Source organism: Balaenoptera physalus, assembly GCF_965194825.1.
Source record: "Balaenoptera physalus genome assembly, chromosome: 4".
Taxonomy (NCBI): domain Eukaryota; kingdom Metazoa; phylum Chordata; class Mammalia; order Artiodactyla; family Balaenopteridae; genus Balaenoptera; species Balaenoptera physalus.
The window spans coordinates 81,099-104,651 of record NC_138891.1 but is presented as its reverse complement, the minus strand read 5'-3'; the positions used below and the strand labels follow the sequence as shown (position 1 = coordinate 104,651).

At 42.9% G+C, this 23,553-nt stretch overlaps 1 protein-coding gene and 1 pseudogene across 13 annotated transcripts in view; one reads left to right on the top strand and one right to left on the bottom strand.

Annotated features, from left to right (window-relative positions):
- The window catches only part of LOC309660302 (uncharacterized protein), a 181,035-nt gene that overhangs the window by 131,548 nt on the left and 25,934 nt on the right, over nt 1-23,553 (bottom strand). For 7 of the 12 annotated variants that reach the window (XR_014263324.1, XR_014263325.1, XM_082460808.1 and 4 more), the window contains 2 exons: nt 21,135-21,597; nt 11,204-11,348 (listed from right to left, as the gene is read on the bottom strand). Coding sequence is in view for 8 of the 12 variants with exons in the window: in XM_082460808.1 (XP_082316934.1) it covers nt 11,204-11,347 (144 nt within the window). In the remaining 4 variants the exon portion in view is untranslated. Of the gene's footprint in view, nt 1-258; nt 4,190-11,203; nt 11,349-13,542; nt 13,640-21,134; nt 22,906-23,553 lie in introns of those variants that run through there. The other 5 variants (XR_014263323.1, XM_082460810.1, XR_014263326.1 and 2 more) reach the window with 5 other exon arrangements.
- LOC309660291 (fructose-2,6-bisphosphatase TIGAR pseudogene) lies at nt 13,651-21,994 on the top strand (annotated as a pseudogene). Its single transcript has one exon. The product of its transcript is annotated as a fructose-2,6-bisphosphatase TIGAR pseudogene (transcript).

The window sequence follows — 23,553 nt, the reverse complement described above, 5'->3', positions numbered from 1 at the left end:
TATCTTAGGAATTGAACACTGTTGAGCATATCTTGCTAATATGATCCCTGTGAACTTTTCTGAAGATACAAAGAAGTGATAAAAAAGAATATGTCTGTGATATGAGCGTGGAATATAATGAAAACTATCATAACCTAGGCTTGACTGATGAAAACCTGTAGCTGATGTTCTTGCCTAATAAAAATTAGTAACGCGCTGAACGCTTAACTTATGGTGACCTATAGAAATGTTTTAAATCAATGACAAACATTGTCTCCATTTAGATTGTTATTGTACATTTTATATTACAGGGTCATTAAACTTCCATGGAGTATTAGACATACAGGATTCCCACCTAATACAAACAGGCTTCGCTTATCTTTGAGGGTGCAACAATCAAAAACAGAAGTTCACATACACAGTAGAAAAAAAGGCATAGCATGTAGTAATTTGAGAGCTGAATTACATAAATTTTCCTTTTCAAAAACTCTCAAATAATGTTAATGTCAATATAAATAGGATACATTGAAAATAATTATACCAGTTCAAATATCCCTCTCTTTGATCCTCTTATCCGTACTAACAAAATTAAGTGTTTTAACTTTGTTTTATTTTCTATAAGTTCTGATTTAGAGTAATACCAGAAGAGAGTCATTGACTCAATGCATTCTACTATACATTCTCTAATATTTATTTAGATTTAATTTTGATTAAATACGTTGGTACATTTTTTTTACATCACTCAAGTTTCTTTCCAGTATGAACTCTCTGGTGTTTTCTAAAGTGTGTATTTAGGACAAATGTCTTTCATCACTTATGACATCCATAGGGTTTCTCTCCAGTACACACTCTCTGATGTCGAGCAAGGTGACAGCTCTGGTTAAAGACTTTGCCACATTCTCTACATCTGTAGATTTTTTTTCCCCCTAGTATGTATTTTCTGATGTCTAGAAAGGATTGAAAGCTGGTCAAAGGCTTTGTCACATTCTTAACATTTGTAAGTCTTCTCCTCAGTATGAATTCTCTGATGTTGAATAAAGCTTGCACACCATTTAAAGGATTTGCCGATCCTGTACATTTGTAAGGTTTCTCTCTAGTATCAAACATCTGATGCTGAGTAAGATACAAATGCCGATTAAAGGCTTTGCCCCATTCTGTACATTTGTACAGGCAATTTGCATTCCAATTTGCAATGAAAATTCCCTACAATCCTAAGCTATTACTTGTCTTTTTCACTTTTATCTCTCACAAGGGCACAGTGGGATTTTCCAGGAGCCACATGATGTATGACAACACCATTGTTCTAACAACTAAGAGAACATGTGCTTGTAGGATTGGAATTTGGGGGTGATTTTGCACCTTACTCGTACACTTCTAATAACCAGACCGCATAGGTCACCTCTAATCACAAAGCCTCAAATAAATCCCACTCACTCTGTCTCTAAAGTACAGATAGCCATTATCACTTAAGTCTGGCAGAAACCCCAACTTGGAAGCAGAATGTCTATATGAGGGAAGGAATAATTACAATGGGAAATTTAACACAGACTAGTAAGGAACAAACATGTTATTCAGTCATAGAGCCTTAGCATGGGGCGAAGATGCCGGCTAGGTACACGCAGAAGCAGCAAGTGCAGAGTGGCAGAGTAGACACCAGAGCCTGGTGCTGGAAGACAGGGGTTCTCAGCCCTGGCTGCCCACGAGGTGTACCGGGGGAGCTTTCAGAAGCTATCATGCCCAGGTCCCACCTTCTAGGGACTCTGGTTTCATTGGTCTAGAGAGGGTCCATGCATGGGAATGTTTTAATAACACCCCAGGTAATTCTAATGTGAAACTAGTTTTAAGAATTACAATTACAAATGATGAAAGATACCAAAAAGTCCTTGCCTATTGAATAATATATTTTGATACAATACGAGCTGTTGCCTATACTTTATTCTTTCTATTCACACAGTCTTGGGGCTCTTCTTGAATTTGCAAACCAAAAGAGGAGGGGAGACACTAAATTTTTCAACTCATAAGGCACCTATGGTTCAACATTAACTTGGACCACTGCTGTCAGCAAGGCAGGACTGAAGTAAAGGTACATTTATTTTACAAATAGGTGGCCCAGCAAGCTAGAGAGCTTTCCAAAAAGTCATTCAGCAAAGTTGGGTTAAGCCAGGAATAGATCAAAATGTCAGGCCAAACCAGTCAGCCACATCAATAGCCTTTAGAAGGTCTGTCTTACATTTACTGGTCTGATCTAAACAGCTCAAAACAGTGAGGTCAGTTAGATCAACCTGGGCAAGACTGCCAGAATTCTGAGCTGCCAACTTTGGGACAGGATTTCCTGCTGCCCCTTGCCTGGTGTCAGACACGCTGCCCCAGTGACTGTGCCCTAACCTCTCCATGGTGGCCCACAGACTGCAGAGGAGTAGAATTTGGCCATGACCACAGGGCTCCTGACACATAAAGAGCTTAACAATATCCCCAGCCCATACCTACGATGAGTTCCTTCTGAAAGTCTCAAGTTCTTAAAAGTTTTCTCAACTGGAACTGCCTTTGCCCAGGAGACCCGTTAAACCTCAGGGCAGATTTGCATCTCCTCAGAGCAGATGATGACTGAAAAACAAACAAAACACAAAGCCAGGCATTTGGAAATACAACACATGACACCCTCAGAGGGCAGGCAGACCCTAACCAAGCCTGCCCAGGGGCCCAGGGCAGGAGGGGAAAGCGGAATGCAGCACAACACAAGTCAGGAAGCCCTTTCTGTGTCCTTTGGGTCAAGGCTGCCTCAAATGTTGTAATTTGGTTAACTGACCCCAGTCCTTTAGGGATGCTGGAAAAGAGGCTTCTTAGCCCCACAAGAATTCACCAGATCTCTTTGTCTTTGGATGAAATGACAGCCTGTGTGGAAATGAATCTCTCCCTGCCCTCTGCCATATGTCCTTCAGCATATGTGTCTTTCTTATAGTATTTTCAGTTTGTCTCATATCAGGGTGATTTGTGTTTATGCTTGTTTGTCTTCTCCACTAGATCATAAACCAGAAAGACAGATGTGGTGCACTTTGCACTTCCCCATGGTGGGAGCCAAGTATGTTTGTTGAATATGACAGAAGCTTCTAGAGATGAAATTTTCAAAGTGGCCTCAATTAACATTGAGTCGAGAAGCTCTTTAGCAGGAAGGCAGCCCGGTGGGTGAGCTGAGAGAGTGAAGAGGGCCACTGCAAGATTAGAGTGCAGGGAGAGGGTGGGGGGGAGGTGTCAGCGGCGTGCTGGCACACGCACGACCAGGGGAAGGATTTCAAAACCTCTCTTAACAGCAGCTCCTGAAAGACGTGAGTATCCACTGCACACTCCCGAAACGAACACCCAAAGGTGCACCAGCTGAGAAGGAATGCACTGCTTACAGCACCCTGCCACCAAGCCTACCCACAACATCTAGGCATTCCTGGCACCTGTCAGCCAAGCTCTGATCTGTTCAGACCCCCTGATCATCTTCTGAGAAAGAGTGAGATCATAGCTTTTGGAGCTGGTAGGACTTCAAGTCATCAATAATGTAACAGAATTCCCATAAACACTAAGGACTTCATATCTGAGAGCTGCAAGCAAGAACCTAGCAGGCATCCAGAGGGTGAAATGCCATCACTCTCAATCTATTTTCCTGCCCCAAATTCATTATTAATATATGCCATTCACCAAATAAATATGTATATTTAATATTAATGTGATAAATGTAACTCTGCCTACTTATGAACAAATAACTTCTAGAAACATTTCAGATCATAAGGCTAAATAAACACGTCCTTCACAGTCAGAAAAAGATGAGCCACCACTCCCCCACTACCACACACGCACCTGCCCCCCACAAATAAAGAAGAAATCAAATTATGTCAGTGCCGTGGTACATATGGAGGTCTGGTGGAATATAATTAGAAAGGCCAGAGATGCTTTAGAGTATAATTCCTCAAACCAAACTGCAAACCGTGACATGTAATATTTCCCCAATAAGAATAGAAAAAGATCTGTTCTGACCTGGTAGGGCACACGTCCTTCTTTTTCTTTTTCTCAGTGTTCTCAGACATCCAGTGAAGAGCGGTCCTTTATTTGGACAGCAACATGCACCTTCATCAAGGATAATTTCCTGTTAGTATCTATTACTGTTAAGAGGATCTCAGTCCACAGAGTGAAAACTGGGGCTGGAGGTTCTCCAAAAAAGCTAGGGCTGTCAAAGGCAATAGGAAAAGACTTTCTATATACATATATTGTAACTGCAGTTGCCTCCTAATAACCTCACTCCCTTCCTCTCTGGATTTGAATCACTTCACCACCCCATGGAAAGGCTTGAGGACAGCGGAGTGAGACTCTAGTGCAGACACAAGGTCCAAGTGACCGGACCAGCTTCCACTTGCTTTAAAAGAAGCAGAACTGTGAGAAGAGAGGCAAGAGAACCAGCCAACAGGATGTGTGTGGCTGGAGTTCCTGGCATGAAGTCTTGGCTTTCATGTTTATTTTTGGATGTATTTTTCTTAGCCCTTTGATGCAAATTTCTGGCCTGGGAAGTAACCCTACAGTACAAGCTCCAAAGTTGTTAAAAGTAAGTGCAGGCGTCCGACTTGGAAGAAAGCATGTCCGTTGGCTTTTAGGCCCCAGTTAATCCTCAGATGAGGGTGTCGGTCCCTGTGCATTAACAGGCAGGCCAGGGGCTGCCTATCTGAGGATGGATCAAGCAGTTCTACCTCATCACCCAGGGCAACTAAACACGAATACAAAATACCGGTCCATCTTGAAAGCTACCATTAATGTAGGCTGAAATTGTTTGCATGCTAAATAAAATATTAAAACACAACCAAAAGGCTTCTGAGATCTTTATTCTAAGATATTATGTTTTAAGTATTCGGCTTTAATTTTTCTGACAGCCCAAGACAGATAGGAATATCAAATCTATTCAAGCAGGAGCAGATGTCTCTGAGAAGTATAATTTTCCAACTTACCTTTTTAAAAGTACATCAGCAAAGACTAAGATGCTGTTATTTCAATAATTCCTATCCTCAGAGTGGCTTGAAAGATTACTCATGGATAAGGGCTTTTTCCCCCTGCACAGTCCAAAAGAGGCAGTAAATAGAAATAGAGAAAAAGATTTTCAGTCCAACAACTGCCAACATATCTGATAGAATCAAGAAATAAAACACTGAAAATTAAGAGACAGATGTAAAAATATTTCTTCAACAATATTCATTACTCTTAGAAATATTCTTGTTTAAAAATTGCATTCTTTATAATATCTAGGAATAAACCTACCTAAGGAGACAAAAGACCTGTATGCAGAAAATTATAAGACACTGATGAAAGAAATTAAAGATGATACAAATAGATGGAGAGATATACCATGTTCTTGGATTGGAAGAATCAACATTGTGAAAATGACTCTACTACCCAAAGCAATCTACAGATTCAATGCAATCCTTATCAAACTACCACTGGCATTTTTCACAGAACTAGAACAAAAAATTTCACAATTTGTATGGAAACACAAAAGACCCCGAATAGCCAAAGCAATCTTGAGAACAAAAAATAGAGCTGGAGGAATCAGGCTCCCTGACTTCAGACTATATTACAAAGCTACAGTAATCAAGACAGTTTGGTACTGGCACAAAAACAGAAACATAGATCAATGGAACAGGATAGAAAGCCCAGAGATAAACCCACGCACATATAGTCACCTTATCTTTGATAAAGGAGGCAAGCATATACAGTGGAGAGAAGACAGCCTCTTCAATAAGTGGTGCTGGGAAAACTGGACAGGTACATGTAAAAGTATGAAATTAGAACACTCCCTAACACCATACACAAAAATAAACTCAAAATGGATTAAAGACCTAAATGTAAGGCCAGACACTGTCAAACTCTTAGAGGAAAACATAGGCAGAACACTCTATGACATAAATCACAGCAAGATCCTTTTTGACCCAGCTCCTAGAGAAATGGAAATATAAACAAAAATAAACAAATGGGACCTAATGAAACTTCAAAGCTTTTGCACAGCAAAGGAAACCATAAACAAGACCAAAAGACAACCCTCAGAACGGGAGAAAATATTTGCAAATGAAGCAACTGACAAAGGATTAATCTCCAAGATGTACAAGCAGCTCATGCAGCTCAATAACAAAAAAACAAAGCACCCAATCCAAAAATGGGCAGAAGACCTAAATAGACATTTCTCCAAAGAAGATATACAGATTGTCAACAAACACATGAAAGAATGCTCAACATCATTAATCATTAGAGAAATGCAAATCAAAACTACAATGAGATATCATCTCACACCGGTCAGAATGGCCATGATCAAACAATCTAGAAACAATAAATGCTGGAGAGGGTGTGGAGAAAAGGGAACCCTCTTGCACTGTTGGTGGGAATGTAAATTGATACAGCCACTATGGAGAACAGTATGGAGGTTCCTTAAAAAACTAAAAATAGAACTACCATACGACCCAGCAATCCCACTACTGGGCGTATACCCTGAGAAAACCATAATTCAAAAAGAGTCATGTACCAAAATGTTCATTGCAGCTCTATTTACAATAGCCAGGACATGGAAGCAACCTAAGTGTCCATCATCAGATGAATGGATAAAGAAGATGTGGCACATATATACAATGGAATATTACTCAGCCATAAAAAGAAACGAAATGGAGGTATTTGTAGTGAGGTGGATGGAGTTAGAGTCTGTCATACACAGTGAAGTAAGTCAGAAAGAGAAAAACAAATACTGTATGCTAACACATATATATATGGAATCTAAGGGAAAAAAAACAGGTCATGAAGAACCTAGTGGCAAGACGGGAATAAAGACACAGACCTACTAGAAAATGGACTTGAGGATATGGGGAGAGGGAAAGGTAAGATGTGACAGGGTGAGAGAGTGGCATGGAAATATATACACTACCAAATGTAAAATAGATAGCTAGTGGGAAGCAGCCACATAGCACTGGGAGATCAGCTCGGTGCTTTGTGACCACCTAGAGGGGTGGGATAGGGAGGGTGGGAGGGAGGGAGATGCAAGAAGGAAGAGATATGGGAACATATGTATATGTATAACTGATTCACTTCGTTATAAAGGAGAAACTAACACACCATTATAAAGCAATTATACTCCAATAAAGATGTTAAAATAAATAAATAAATAAAAAATAAAAGACAAAAAACAACAACAACAAAAAAACAAATTGCATTCTTTTCCTAAGACAGAAATAGGCACATATTTTTTATTTTTACCATTCAGTTTTATATCCCAGAAAGCATAAAAAAGTGTCAGTCAACATTTACTGAGGCCACAAACACACTTGGGTAATAAATGCTACTGGATCAATCACTATATCCAAGCAATGGTTCTCTGTGATACTATATGTCCTGGTTAGGCTAAAATCACAATAGCTTCTGGGTAACTCTCACAGCTAAGAAATCACATTTGTTGCAGCATGAGTCAGACTACAAATTTAAAATATTGCTTTTCTTTTTCTTTTTTTTGTTGGAATATAATTGCTTTACAATGTTGTGTTAGTTTCTGCTGTACAATGAGGTGAATCAGCTATACATATACATATATCCCCATATCCCCTCCCTCTTGGACCTCCCTCCCACCCACCCCCCATCCCACCCTTCTAGGTCATCACAGAGCACCAAGCTGAGCTCCCTGCACACTATACTGCACATCCCCACTAGTTATCTATTTTACACATGGTAGTGTATTTATGTCAAACTTAATCTCCCAATTCATCCCCCCTCCCCCTTCCCCACATGTCCACATGTCCGTTCTCTACATCTAGTCTCTATTCCTGCTCTGCAAATAGGTTCATCTGTATCATTTTTCTAGATTCTACATATATGCATTAATATATGATCTTTGTTTTTCTCTTTCTGGCTTACTTCACTCCGTATGACAGTCCCTAAGTCCATCCACATCTCTACAAATGACCCAATTTCATTCCTTTTTATGGCTGAGTAATATTCCATTGTATATATGTACGACATCTTTATCCATTCATCTGTCATTGGACATTTAGGTTGCTTCCATGTCCTGGCTATTGTAAACAGAGCTGCAATGAACATTGTGGTACATGAGTCCTTTTGAATTATGGTTTTCTCAGCGTATATGCCGAGTAGTGGGATTGCTGGGTCATACTGTAGTTCTATTTTTAGTTTTCTAAGGAACCTCCATACTGTTCTCCATAGTGGCTGTATCAATTTACATTCCCACCAACAGTGCAAAAGGATTCCCTTTTCTCCACACCCTCTCCAGCATTTATTGTTTGTAGATTTCTTTCCTTTTTTTTTTATCTGCACGGGGTCTTTGTTGCTGCACGTTGGCTTTCTCTAGTTGCGGCGAGCGGGGGCCACTCTTTGTTGCGGTGTGCTGGCTTCTCATTGCGGTGGCTTCTCTTGTTGCGGAGCACGGGCTCTAGAGCGCAGGCTAAGTAGTTGTGGCGCACGGGCTTAGTTGCTCCGCGGCATGTGGGATCTTACCAGACCAGGGCTCGAACCTGTGTCTCCTGCATTGGCAGGCGGGTTCTTAACCACTGCACCACCAGGGAAGCCTGTAGATTTTTTGATGATTGCCATTCTGACTGTTGTGGGGTGATACCTCATTGTAATTTTGATTTGTATTTCTCTAATAATTAGAGATGTTGAGCATCTTTTCATGTGCCTCTTGCCCATCTGTACGCCTTCTTTGGTGAAATGTCTGTTTAGGTCTTCTGTGCATTTTTTAATTGGGTTGTTTGCTTTTTTGATGTTGAGCTCCATGAGCTGTTTGTATGTTTTGGAGATTAACCCTTTGTCCGTTGCTTCGTTTGCAAATATTTTCTCCCATTCTGAGGTTTGTTTTTAAAGACTCCAGTTTCACTGCTGTCTTAAATTTCAAATAATTTATTCACAAGTGTGTATATGTGGACATGCTCAAACACGTCCACAATGAAGGAAAGTTTTTGGCCAGAATGATGTTCATGCAATTGGAACACAGGTAAACAGGTGTAGGTCACTAGTGCCAGGACCTCTCAGTGGCGTCTCTGTAAGTTTGATGGAAAGTCCCTCTCTAATCTACTTCTCTGGACACACTGGACACATCTCCCCATTCAAGTTCATGTATTTGGAATACTCCAGGTAAAGATGTCAAAACATGCTGCTGACCTGAAAGCACCTTCATATACAATGTTAGAAAATCAGGAAGAAAATCAAAAAAGCCCTCATTGTTGTTCTAACCACTGGAACTTAGACTGTGTGTGCTGAGAAGAAATTCATGGAATTGGACAGTAAATCAGTATTTTTTTATTCTAAGAGCCACCAGCAATCATAAATACTCACAATCTTGGATCAGGTATTAATAAATGGCTTAATTAAAACTTCCAAGCCTACACTTAACTACTTAGATATAACAATCCAATGTAACACATAGTTCTTTATTTGAACCTCATTTGAAATAAAGCAAATATAAGATGCTTATGTAGTAAATTTATTTATTTACAGATATTTATGGGGAATTTGAACTGTGGACTGGGTATTAGATGACATTAGCATATTATTTAGTTTTGTAGGTGAAATAATGGTATTATGGGTATGTAGCAGGATATTCTGATTTTTTGGAGATATATGCTAATGTTTAGGATGAAATGTCATGATGTCTGTCATTTACATTAAAGTGGTTCAGCAAAAAAAAAAAAAGATGAAGCAAATATGGCTATATGTTAACAACTGCTGAACTAAGTGAGAGTGTATGGGTGTATTGTATTATCCTTTTTCATTTTCTGTATGTTTGAAAATTGTTTTAATAAATTTTTTAAAATGTTTACAGGTAGCAAGCAGTTGCTTCTCAGGATCTTCTTTCACATCACTGAGGCCTCCTAATTAAAACAAATTTTTAAATATTGCCACAAACTCTCCTTGACCAGCAACTTGAATAAGTCATCACAGACAAAAGCAATTAAAATGACATACATCACAAGTAGGAGTCATCAACCAGTTTTCCAAATTTTATTTTTGGAAAAGACTTTTCAGTTTACCTTTTAAGTGAAAGATCCAAAAAGTGGCTTATTTGCCTCAAGCTTGCTTGGTCCCTTTTACTTGACAGAAAACCTCTCTGCACACACGTCATGCAAACCTACTTTAGCTTTGCCTGCCTAAAACTCGCTTTTGTCTCTGAACTTTACAGACCAGTTGGAGCTCCTTAATATTTTCTAAGAGGAATATTTCAAACAAGTAACCCCGCAATTTATTCACTACTGCCAAGGATAAAAGTAACAGGTTTCACCGCCAACGCCTTCCAAGGCTTTGCAGGACTTTGAAAGCAAAGCAGCACTCTTTCACCTGCAGGTTTGCTCCCTTAAAGCATGTGTCATTTGTTTGGCTCTGGAAGAAACTATTTGATTACACAAAATTCTTTTTCGATCAAGTTTAATATCTTAGCCACTCAGGGACAAGTGGCGAAGCCGGCCAGCTCAATGGGTTAACACTTGGGCATACTGAACAGAGGACAAAGATAAGGAACAACCACAGGTTAAAATCAGAAGCTTGAAGAACTGAAAAGGAATGAGCTCCATTCTAAGCGCTCCATTTGCCATCACTGCATGTAAGATGATTTATTTCCTGCCCCTCGCAGTACCCTAAGGGGCGCTGGTGAGAAATGGGAAATGCACACGCCACCAGGCCCATCCATCCACTGCTGTGCTCCCTGTGCACTGTGAAGTTGGCATGTAACCAGTCATCTTTACGTCCCTCATTTCCCGCACCTTATTACAGGGCACTTCATTTTTAAAAGCATTTAAATGAAGCAGATGTTAACCCCATTCATTCCACTTTCCCAGGGAACATGTCGACGATGATTTTTAAAACGCCAAAGAAAACATCCAAGTATTTTGTTCCCTGGTTAAGAATACATCCGTGGCATAGGAGGAAGGAAATACATAAAACACACTATGGTCATTCCAGAAATAACTATAAGGCATGTCAAGCTACAGAAAACTGAGCACTCACTAAATTAAAAAAAAAAAAAAAAAAAAGAAGGATGTCTTGTGTCAAAATGGCTGTTTTACACACTCATTTCAAAAACAAGTTTTGAAAATTAAATTCCATCCACCGGCTCGAAGCAGAACACATGAAGGCTTGACTATAATGCCATTATCCAAGTGGCAGCTCCCTTCTCTTCTGCAACCACGTTAACTGACAAAGCAGCCTTGGGGCTCACCTTGCATAGTGCCTTGAAGTCCTTCTGCTTGATGCGGAGCAGTTCGCTGCTCCCCAGTAACGAGGGTCGAATGGCAGGGTGTGGCATCCAGAATGGACTCTCCAAAGGCTGTCCCGTTTCCCAGAGCACAGATGGGCACTGCATCCTAAGAATCCCCAAAACTGGTCGTTAGAAAAGTAAACATTGTCTTTTCTTTGAACTGAAGTATATAGTTGACCCTTGAACAATGCGGGGGTCAGGAGTGCCAAACTTCCACTCAGTAGAAAATCTGACTAAATCGTGGTTCCTCTGTATCCACTTCTTCTACATCAGCAAATTCAACAAGCCACAGATTATGAGGTATTGTAGTATTAACTATTGAAAAAACTGCTGTAAGTGGACCCGCATAGTTCAAAGCCATGTTGTTCAAGGGTCAACTGTAATTTGCATACAGTAAAACACTCAAATCAATTGCACAGTTCAGCAAGTTGTGACAAATATATACACCATGTAATCACCACCCAAATCAAGAAACAGAGCATTTCTATCACTCCTGAAAGTTTCTTCATGCTCCTTTCCAGTGAGGACTCTCCTTTCAGAGGCAATCAACGTTCTGATTTCCAACACCATAAAAGAATTTCGCCAGTTTTAGAACGTCACGTAAAAGGAATCGGACAGGGCTTCCCTGGTGGTGCAGTGGTTGAGAATCCACCTGCCAATGCAGGGGACGTGGGTTCGAGCCCTGGTCCGGGAAGATCCCACATGCTGCGGAGCAACTAAGCCCCTGCGCCACAACTACTGAGCCTGCACGCCTAGAGCCTGTGCTCCCCAACAAGAGAGGCCACCGCAGTGAGAGGCCTGTGCACTGCAATGAAAAGCATCCCCCGCTCGCCACAACTAGAGAAAGCCCACGCACAGCAACGAAGCCCCAATGCAGCCAAAAATAAAATAAGTAAATTTATTTTTTAAAAAAATCACGTGGACATTAATTTTGCAAGGCATTATCAACTAAGGGAGATACACAAGGGTAATCCTGAGTTAGAAAGCACAGTTTTCCTTTCATGCATCTAATACAAGATAATAGGCAAATGTTATTTATACATTACTAAGACAAATGCCCATACGAACCCAGTTCCTTGAATGACACTAAATTGCTTCTGCACAGATATGACTGTATAAAACTGTGTTCAGGAAAATAAAATCAATAATATCTCAGGGGGCTTCCCTGGTGGCGCAGTGGTTGAGAATCTGCCTGCCAATGCAGGGGACACGGGTTCGAGCCCTGGTCTGGGAAGATCCCACATACCGCAGAGCAACTAGGCCCGTGAGCCACAGCTGCTGAGCCTGCGCGTCTGGAGCCTGTGCTCCACAGCAAGAGAGGCCGCGATAGTGAGAGGCCCGTGCACCGCGATGAAGAGTGGCCCCCGCTCACCACAACTAGAGAAAGCCCTCGCACAGAAACTAAGACCCAACACACCCAAAAATAAATAAATAAATAAATAAATGAAAATAAAATAAAATAAAATAAATAAATAAATAAGAAGTGATTATGACAAAAAAAAATAATATCTCAAAAGAGAATGAAAGATCATGGGGAAATGTAAAAATGGCTTGCTAATAAATTTTCCAGAAAGGGAGCTGCAAACAAACTGTCAGAAAAATATCCCCAGAGCTGAAACACCAGTAATCAGCAAATTAGACACTTCTGAGTAATTTTCAAATTCTAGTAAAAGCACAAGATGGATTACGATAAATCACAGCCTTTCACACATTCTCTAGGCTATCATGTTTGCTTGAGGATCCCACCAGCCTACTTCATCTTTTTTGTATCATCTGAACCCTTCAGAAAGAATTCTCTTAGCCTAATTTCTACTTTCCAGTGTAAATTTCTATTTTAAAACCTGAGAGGGATGAACCATAAATATTACTCCTGCCACTATCCACGTAGATTAATTATCTATGGTTATCCGCAAACTACAATGCAAAAGAACTATGAAGATCTGTTATTTGTGACCCAGCTGTAGATTTTTTTTTAAATTTATTTATTTTTGGCTGCGTTGGGTCTTCGTGGCTATATGCGGGCTTTCTCTGGTTGCTGGTGAGTGGGGGCTACTCTTCATCACGGTGCGCAGGTTTCTCATTGTGGTGGCTTCTCTTGTTGTGGAGCACGGGCTCCAGGCGCACGGGCTTCAGTAGTTGTGGCTCACGGGCTTAGTTGCTCTGCAGCATGTGGGCTCTTCCCAGACCAGGGCTCAAACCCTTGTCCCCTGCACTGGCACGCAGACTCGTAACCACTGCGCTACCAGGGAAGCCCCCAGCTGCAGATTTTTATGGATCAAGTTGTCCTCTGCATTTCTCACCTTCTATCCCTGACACGTCACCACATGTCACCAAAGGTACACAAAGACACAGGCTGTGAAAGTCACTTGAGCCCGTCTTCCTGCTAATGAGCAGTTCCTGTACTAAAGACAAAAGGTTGAAATTATTCCTGGATTTCCGCTAGAGAGTTTAACAGGACCCTTGCCTCATCACAGGTAACAACATTCAGTCATGTCAGTATTGCCAAGCGCCTTCTCGGTGCAGCTCACTGTCAGGACCTCCGCGTGCAGACAGACACCAGCCCGGTCATTTCATCCAGCACCTCGGCTGACAGCCAGTATCCCACACTCTCCCACCGAAGCTGAGTGTGGGATCCGTCCTTCCTTCATCTTCTCTTTCACACTTGATCTTCCCAAATAGAAGGACAGGGATTACAAAAACAAGCTACGGTCTTGAAGGTAGGACTGTAAACCCTCACCTGAAAGAAGTGTTACCTGCAAGTCCAAACTTGACTATCAGCCGACTCAGTATTTTTAGGACAAATTTACTTAGGAATCTGAATGGATTTGGGAAGTGTGCAATGGGCACTGGGATAATTGGGCACAGGGAAGAAGAAAGTCCTAAGAAGACCATCTTCACCCTAAAGATGAATCACTCTCTTTACAGTCCCTGGGGGCCAGGCCTTGTTTACACTTGAATTCCGGGGGGCGTTGTGCACTGTGTTTAGAAAATAATTATCAAATAAGGACATTGACATTCAAATGTTCTCTCATGTAGCAGAACCAGTATGTGTCTCTCAGTTTGTAAATTCAAAGATAGGGTAAATGTGCGCAGCATGAATGTGAGTCGGTGTGGCAGAAGGACTCTTACTTTGGTCCACACTGCCAGCTAACCAGACCTCTCCCTGTAGGTAAGAGTTGCAAGCCTGAAACCCTGTAGAGATGCTCACTGCACGCTTCCACCAGTAGCTGCACGTGTCAGTTTCTGAATGCAACACTGTTACTCCTTTTAAGCTCATACAGGCTCTAGAGATCTGCTCATGTCTCAATAATTATTAAATAGGGACTATTCAGACTCTCATTTTCTGCTCATTTGCAGAGTAATGTTCAGAAAGGTTACCCAAAAGGAAATATTTACAGTGACAGAGGCTGAAGAAAGCAATCAGCAAAGACGATGAAACATCAACAGTGAAGGAAGGTCCTATTTTACATTAAGGTGGCAATTTCTTTTGAGGACTTTCAAAGATGAAGTTAAAAACTTGAGTGTCTTCAAATATGAAGGTGTGTTTAGCAGATGCTGCCGGGGTCCTGCGTGATTCCCCCACCCCACCCCTACCCTCGAAGGCATCTTTGCGTTCTGGACAGTGCCCACACATGCCTGTGCTTTCCCCTCTCACCTGCACCGCTCTGCCTGAGGGGACAGCGCTGGGCAGTTCATGCCTGTAACGTGCATCTTCCACCAGAGGGGCATGAACGTAGGAAGATAAATACCCCAGCTTCCTACCCTGCACCGTTTCTTAGAGGGTCCCCAGAAGGAGTGACCCCAGCTGCCCACAGCTGAACTCCTTATCCACACACTTTTGCTGGCATTCCTCATTCCTCGTCTCAATTCCCCGCTTCCTTGCAGTGTTTCCTGGGGTCTCCTCCATAAAAACCACACGCAGCCAAATCCCTGTCTCCAGGTTGGCTTCTGGGGGAACAAGAGACTGGGTTGGCTAAACATGGCTGTGAGTCCCAAATTACACTGAGACCTCTGGGGAGGTACTGGGCTGAACCAATATTCCCAGAGAGATTCTGTAATACCGACAGATTCCAGCTTATCACTGACTGCTTTGCATCAGACACATCCTACGTGCAGTATCCCTTGGGTGACAACTGCGAAGACTTCATTGTCTTAGTAAAGCACACCGGGTCTCTGAGGCCAGTGCTACTATATGACTAGGGGTGATGGGCTCTCAAACAAAGAATTACCTATGGCAGGTTACTGATATGACTGATATGATACCTGGTTTCTTCTTTGGATCTGATAAAGCTCTCTCTCATCCATCAGTCCACCTGATCACTCTTTCTCCTACCATCTAAACCCTTAATTACCCACTCACCCTTAATAATACACATCCTCCTGTGTATCACTATGCACATGAGTCTACACATATGTGAGTGGAGTACTATGTGCCATGCACTGGACCAGGTGTCATGACTATGACGTCTGCTTAATTCCTCACAACAGTTAAAGGAGATAATGTATTTAAGTCCTCTGCACAGTGCCTGACTCAAAAGAAATGCCTAATAAATTGTGGATATTCTTACTGATGGTAGTATTAAAACAATCCTGCAACACTGGGATTATTGCTATTTTATAGGTTGAGGAAAATCAGGCTCAAAGATGTTCGATAATCTGCCCAAACGTGACTAATGGAACTGTCTAGAAGAGTTGGGACTAGACACTAGTCAATCTAATTAGCTCCCATATATTTCTTAAACTATTATATGAAATTTAAGTACTTCTTTCCAAGGCTCAGTAGGAAAATTGATTAATTGGATTGATTGATTGAAGTATTAATTTAATCCATACAGGTTCTTTTTTCAATCAGCCAATTTACAGATTTACTGAACACCTAGTAATTCCATATCACCAGGAAAATACCCACATTTGGCACTGCTCTCCCTCTAACCCTCCAATTCCAATAGTGGGGCCAACTTGACCCTTATCTAGAGGATCGAATCTATTCCAGGCTGGGGCACCAATCTTCTTACTCAACAGGAGAAATATAAAGAATCAAAGCCAGAAACTAAGGATCACATCCACATTTCTGCTTTTCCCACTCTGATCCTGTGCCCCAGTTCTGATCACAGAGTGCCTACTTCAGCTAGAGAAACTTGGTTCCTATCTTTCTGTTGTCTCTGCCCTGATAACCTGCCTGGTATCCTAATTCTTCCCAAAGCGACAGACTGCCTTGTTCTGACAGCCTCCCTGCGCCCCGGCTCCCCTCGGGCATCCTTCCAACACCAGGCCTCTTCGTCAGCCTGCCTGGCCTCCCACCTCCATCCCTGGGCCTGCTTCCTGCCTCCCTGCCCATGACCAAGCCCTACCCATCACGTTAGACCTGCCTCAGCCCTTCACCTGCTCACCTGGGGGCTGTGCTTCTCCAGCACTCTGCTTGCCCCTCGACTCCTGCCCAGCACCCCCTGCTCAGGCCCTCGAGATGGCACCCACCTCCACAATGGGCAGCCCCCAGCTTCCGGCTTCTCCTCCTGCCCAGCTTGGTACCAACTGAAGTCAGGAGCAATATCTTGGTGTGGTATGGGTTTCAGCGGAATAGGTGGGGTCTGGTTATCTTCACTCATACAAGTTGGTGTTAGGAAAGTTAACAAAGATGTCAATGATCCAGCCCTGCTGGAAGGCAGGGAGCATCCAAGGTTACACACCTGGTGGCACCAGGGTCAGCACACTCCACGCTTAGCGGGAAAATCCCCTGGAGGCAGCACAGGGAGAAGAGCATGTACCTTGTAGACCAGATTCAAAGCTCATCTCTGCCAGTTACTAACCCTGGGCTTTGGGGAGAAGGCTCCCAGGTGCCTCAGTATCCTCATTTGCGAATGGACACAATCTTTCTCATAAGATTATTAACAGAATTCAATGTAAGTAACAGTCCTATGTGATTCCTGGCAAACAGTAGGTGCTCCATAAAAAATGGAAGATATTATTTCTGACTTAATCTATACATGCATATAAATAGGACCATCTACATTTCTAAAAAGCAAATCAGAGTTTTCTAATATTTAAGTAACAGAGAATCTCTATATTCATTTTGTGTTCATCTCCAATTAATGATGGCTTTTCAACACTTAAATTCTGAGTTTCTCTGTCCCCCAGTCTGGGTGTCAAGTGGTGTGAATGATCTGCAAAACACTTCAGCTCTCTGGGGGAGCGTGTATTCAAAGGAACCCTTCTGACGAATCCTGAGAATCCTTTTGTACGGCAACAAATCACCCCTTAATTTATCTGCTTTATACATCTGGAGTACAGTATACTGGGTTTTCTTAAAGCAGGCATTCTCGTAGGAGGCATTTTCTTTGTTTCATAACTACCTACGGTATGAACATGGGAAGTGTGTTAAGAAAGCCCATGGTTGTGTGTGACTGATATCCAAGCTAATAAACACAGGTCTTGCAAATGATGTCTGTGAGCAGCTGCTGAAATCCAATTTGCACAAGTTAGACATTCTGATGAAATTTAAAACGATAAAACAGAAGAATTCTCTGTGGTAAGTACATCAGTTTTTTTGACTGTCCTATAACTTTAAGGGATATTAGATATTTTATTATACATATTTAACTCACTTCCCTATTAATGGCTCAAGAAGAGTTAAACGTCTCACCGCAGATTTATTGTTACGGACACACACTGGGTTAACGTCAAGGAACAAATCTGTCGTTACGTGTGTAGCCCTTGAAACATAAATTATTACAAAGAAATATTTTGACAATTTTTACTTTAGGCCTATAGGCAATACTGGCCACTAAATCTGGTAGTGCCTAGGTTTATTTCATGAGTTTGAATTTAGTTCTGGAAATTATGGGGTGCTCCAAATCCTTGTAGTAAATAAAAATTTGTCTCTGAATTTGTCAAGACATCAGAGCACATGTGCAGTCCAAAGGATTTACCGCCAAGCATGAAGGGAAAACGCTTCTAAGACAAAGGTGTTTCTTTCCTAACAAACAGGACAAAGTCTGTTACTTTGAGAGCACTTCTCTAGAATCACAGCTTAACAAGATCAGGCAAGCTGGCTGCAGCAGGTGCCGTGAGAATGGACTAGCATTACCATCTGATAACTGACTCAGGGAGGCCAGCCCGTTTTAGCGGAGAGCAAGTCTGTCCTGCACCGCGGCTCTGCCTCACCTCCGCCCAAACGGAGAATTACATGACAACAAAACTAAATGCAGTACGCAGATGCCCCATGCAGAATGCTAAATAAACGCTGATCAGATCCTAACAGAGTGTGACCGGAGCATAGACAAGTACTGATAGTAAGAGATGACAGACAAACACTGTGGACCTGGCACCTTTCCCGTTTTATTGACTCAATAAATGTGTTCAGAAAATGCTTCCTGATGATGGCGATGTTCTATGTCTGAAAATAATGGGGTGAAAGTGAGAATGAACCGAGGAATCAGACAGGCAAAAACACAAAGACAGGGAAAGACACAGAAAGCCACGTGGTGGAGAAACATGCCTGTCCTCCAAATTTTATACACAAATATGCAACACTTAAAAACATCTTTGTTGTAGAGACAGAGAGGGTTAAAAAAAAAAAAAAAAAAGCAGTTTACTTTGGGGGAGAACCAGTAAGAGATCATTTTGCAAAATCTGGCTAAAAATTGCCAGAGAACTCTATAGAGGCGGATGAGAGGATGAATAAAGTGATGACCAAGGCCAAGTGAAGCCCCATTCTCTGATCCCACGAAATACGTGAACAGTACTGTTAAACTTCTTGCCATTTCTAATACCAAGTGCATGTCCTGCTTTCTCGATTCTAGCACTGCCCTCTTGTGATAAAATGACAACATTGCAACCAACTTTTCCTTCTCAGAATAGTCATTAAAAAGCCCATAATCCCTGCTCTTTGCCAAGCTTCGTACTAAGTGCTGCATATAGATTAACTCATTTAAGGTAGGAACTATTTTCCCCAACTTGTAGGTACTCTAACTTGCTTACGGTCACACAGCAATTAAGTGGCTCTGAGGATTTCAAAAGAGGTCTGATTTAAACCACTGTGGGTTGCATTAGGAAAATATTAACACTTTAAGCATCTGTTAGAGATCTCACGAATTAATAAACCATCCCATTCCCTATTGTGCAGCATGAACTTCTATTTGCTCCGCAACCGTCAGAAATTCTTCTTTCAGGTCCCCCGCCGCCCTGATTGGCCGTCCGCGAGTGCCGTGGCGGCCGCCTTGGCCTATGGCAGTGGAGCCGGTCGGCGGAGGGTGCGGAAGCGGCGGGGCGCTGCGGGCGCGGGTGCCCTGCGGCGAGGGCGGGTGCGGGTGGCGCGCAAGGTCTTTGTTTCGCTCTATCCCAGCGCCAGTGGGATGGTGCGCTTCGGTCTGACCGTGGTCCAGCATGGAGAAACAAGACTTAGCAAGGAGAAAATACTTCAAGGACAAGTAATAGATGAGCCTCTTTCAGAAACTGGATTTAAACAAGCAGCTGCTGCTGGTATATGTCTTAATAACGTGAAGTTTACTCACATTTTTTCCAGTGACCTCATGAGGACAAAGCAGACCGTGCATGGAATTTTGGAGAAGAGCAAATTTTGCAAACATATGACAGTAAAGTATGATTCAAGACTTGGAGAAAGGAAATACGGGGTTGCAGAAGGCTGGCCACTGAGTGAACTAAGGGCCATGGCCAAAGCAGCTGGGCAGGAGTGCCCTGTGTTCACACCGCCCGGAGGAGAGACCTTGGACCAGGTGAAAATGCGTGGAAAAGACTTCTTTGAATTTCTTTGTCAGCTGATCCTGAAAGAAGGTCAGAATGAACAGTTTTCCCAAGAAGCCCCGAGCGACTGTCTGGAAAGTTCTTTGGCAGAGATATTTCCTTTAGGGAAAAACTGTGCCTCCAAGTTTAATTCGGACAGCGGCGCTCCAGGATTAGTGGCCAGTGTCTTAGTTGTGAGTCACGGCGCCTAAACGAGAAGCCTGTTGGATTATTTCCTGACCGACCTTAAGTGTTCCTTCCCGGTGACCCTGAGCAGGTCCGAACTCACATCAGTCAGCCCCAATACAGGGATGAGCGTCTTTATCATAAACTTTGAGAAAGGAGAAGTGAAACCAACCACCCAGTGTGTGTGTGTGAACCTACAGGGCCACCTGACCAGGGTGACCAAAACTCACTGAATTTAAATCTGCATCGAAATCTAAAAAATGTGAGCCTCTGAGGGAGTGCCTTTGACTTTATTTCCACTCTCTGCCAATGCAGACTTGGAAACAGTTAAAAAGCTGTCCGTTATAGCAGGTTATAAAGCTCGAATGGAATCGGAGCCATATGAAACACTAATGGAAAACCATCGGAAATTGACTTCTTTTTTGTGAGTACAGTTGGAATTTTCCAGGGTAATTTTACCGCCCTGCTCAGTGACATCTCTGGATTGTAAATGGATGAAGGAACTCAGTATTGCAAATTGGGGGATTAATAATCCTGTTACTATGGGTTTTTTTGCTTTTTTAATACCCTGGGGTTTTTTGGTATTTTTCTTTAATGTCTGAAAAATCTAGCCTATTTTATTGGCTCTTGGTAAGATACTGTATGTTTTCTTTTTCACTATCTCATCCAGTTCTTAGAAGAGGGAACTATTTGTAATTTCTACTCTATATTTATGTGACAATGTTATATTCAAAAAGTCCTTTAAAGGAGAAATGCGTGCTGTCATAGTTTATGTAAAAGCAAATGACAATGTTTAATACAGAAATCAACTGTTGGAATTGTTTACTCTGGAGGGTTTGAGATGCAGATGAATGTGGATTGCGGTTGCAGAATAGTCTCATGAGGAAGAAGAATCATCTGATTACAAAATTTTTAAAGAAGGAATCGGAGCGGAGGAAGAGAAAAGAGCAGATCTTTCTTATCGAACCTGTAGGCTGAAGAATTTAGTTTGAAGATGGCGCTAAAGAAAGTAAACGGTTGCTTCACAGTAGCCCCAGAATAAAAGAGAGGCTTCACTGAAAAGAACCGTGGTTTTTTTTGTGGAAGGTACAGATGAGGTTTCCTCTCCTTTCCACCAGATGGCACCAGAGAAAAGGGAGTTTGGTTACCTTAATTTTGTACAAAAGATGGGTCGCTCTGAGGCCCTCATCGAAATGGAGAACGTGTTTTCCATGCAGTTTGCTTTTAAATGATCACGTTGATGAATGCTGCGAGTCTCAGCTCACAAGAGGGTAGGACTGAGGCTGTCAGTTAAGGCTAAAATCACGTGTAGTCGTATTTCAAGTTCAGGATCATGCTGTCCTTAGTGTGTCCAGCGCTGCCCGTGTTCGTGCCAGTACTGGAGCAGAGCACGTGGTCGAGCGCAGAGGAAGTTCACTGCAGACGAAAAGCTGGAAAGTAACCCAAAAGGACAGATAATAAATGTCCACATCCCCGCCATCCAGAAGTAATATCCCCCCCCCCTTTTTTCTTAAAAAGAAATAACACATCGCGCTGTAAGCCAAGCTCCTTTAAGCAGCTGTCGCTGGCTGTCCTGTTTCCTCCTGTTCTCTACAGAGGCAGCCAGCACCGCCAGTCTGTACACCCATCCACCCTTCACGTGGCCACCTAGTGTCATAAGGGAACAACGGTATTGTTCTGGTGTTTTTAAAATGTACAATATATCAAGCTGTCTGTATTCTGTATTTTCACTTATTACATGTATCTTGGGGCTCTATATTGGTATGTATAGATAGATCTGGTTACTTGTAACCACTGTCTTGTACAGAATAAATGTAGTACCTTTTATTTCTTTATTCTCATAAAAAAGAAAAAAAAAATTCTTCATGTGACTGGGAAAATGGTATACTTTTTTGATGTAAAGATTAATTTAAAACCGTCTTTATTTTTAAGATTTAAATAAGTTACCATGCCAAATAGGCCCCTCACTTATAAAATGTGCAGAGAAAAGCAGGACCTCGTCTCTCTTCCTCTCCCTCTCTCTGACACAAACACGCACACACATGCACAGAGCTGAGTATTGTCTGAGATAGTGAGGTTTATATTTATTGTTTTTAAGTTTATTATTCGTTTATAACTTGTTCCAACACTCACTTCTAACCCTAAATCCATTCAAATATTAATAAGGAAAAGTCCACCCACAGTATTATTCATTCTAGTGGGAATGTAAAAATCTCTGGCTTTCAGTGCCTTAAGTTAAATAGGCTCCCAGGACAGGCAGGTTCTCGAGCCAGCGAGTTCAGCTGTGGACATCCGAAGGCGTGCGTGTCCTGCTTAGGCTTAGGGAGGAGACGGAGGGTGGGGACAGGCATCGCTGGGAACGGGAGATGAATCCCCGACAGGATCGGCGCTGCCAGGTGGAAACCTACACGCGCACGTGAGCCAGGCTGGGACACCCTGGGATGGCGAGGTGGTGTGTGGGCAGGGCCCCTGCCAGGCATCCTCAGCGTCTGGGGGTGAGACACAGATGGCCCGGCAGCAGAATGATGGGAAGCTGGGAGCGGGGCCTCTTGACGACTGCGCAGGGACACAGAGCAGGGGTGCTTCCGAAGTAGCTTTTGTTTCATGGAGCAGGGGGAACCCATATAACTTATAGGAAGATATTTCCAAGGATGGCAGTCTCTAAAAGGTCATCAGAATAACAGGAACAGAAGGGTCACGTACTTCCCAGAGTTCTTAGCGCAAGCATGGTTTCAAGGCTGTAACAGGAGGAATGAAAGCACTGCAGCAGCAGCTCCCAGGGAGGGTCTCTGGGAGTGAGGCCCGTCATCCCTCTCCTCATCCAGAGGCTCCTGTCTCTCCCCTCCAGCCCACGCCGGAGGCCTCAGACTGGGGACACTCAGCTGCAGACACGGCAGGGAGCGGAGCAGAGCGCTGGCCTGCCTGTGTGAGAGGGAGATGCGGGTCCCAGCCAGAGCTCAGCGCGATTTGGTACCACGTCTGCCGGTCCTGAGCCGAGAGCAGACCCGCAGGGCGAGGCAGAGTCAGTGGGCGAGGTCGTGCCTCCTCAGCTGGCAGCCGTGCGTTTCTAAACTGACCGGGGGGGCTGGCCCCGAGCAGAACTGGGAGGCCAGCTACCTCACTCCCCACAGCCCAGTGGCTTTTTTCCTCCACCCCCTCCTGCCAGGAAAGGGCCTGAAGTTTGTATGACCACTCACCAGACTGGCTGCATTTTCATCCTTCTCCCCAGTGTGGAAGCCACGGCTTTGTTATGATGTTGGGCGTCAGTGTGCTCCAAGGGGGCAGAGCTGGCTCCACACTCCCGTGACCACCACCGCGAACACCGGCGGCGCCTGGGAGCAAGTGCCTTTACATTTGCAGACCCCTCCTGGACACCCCAAACGGAT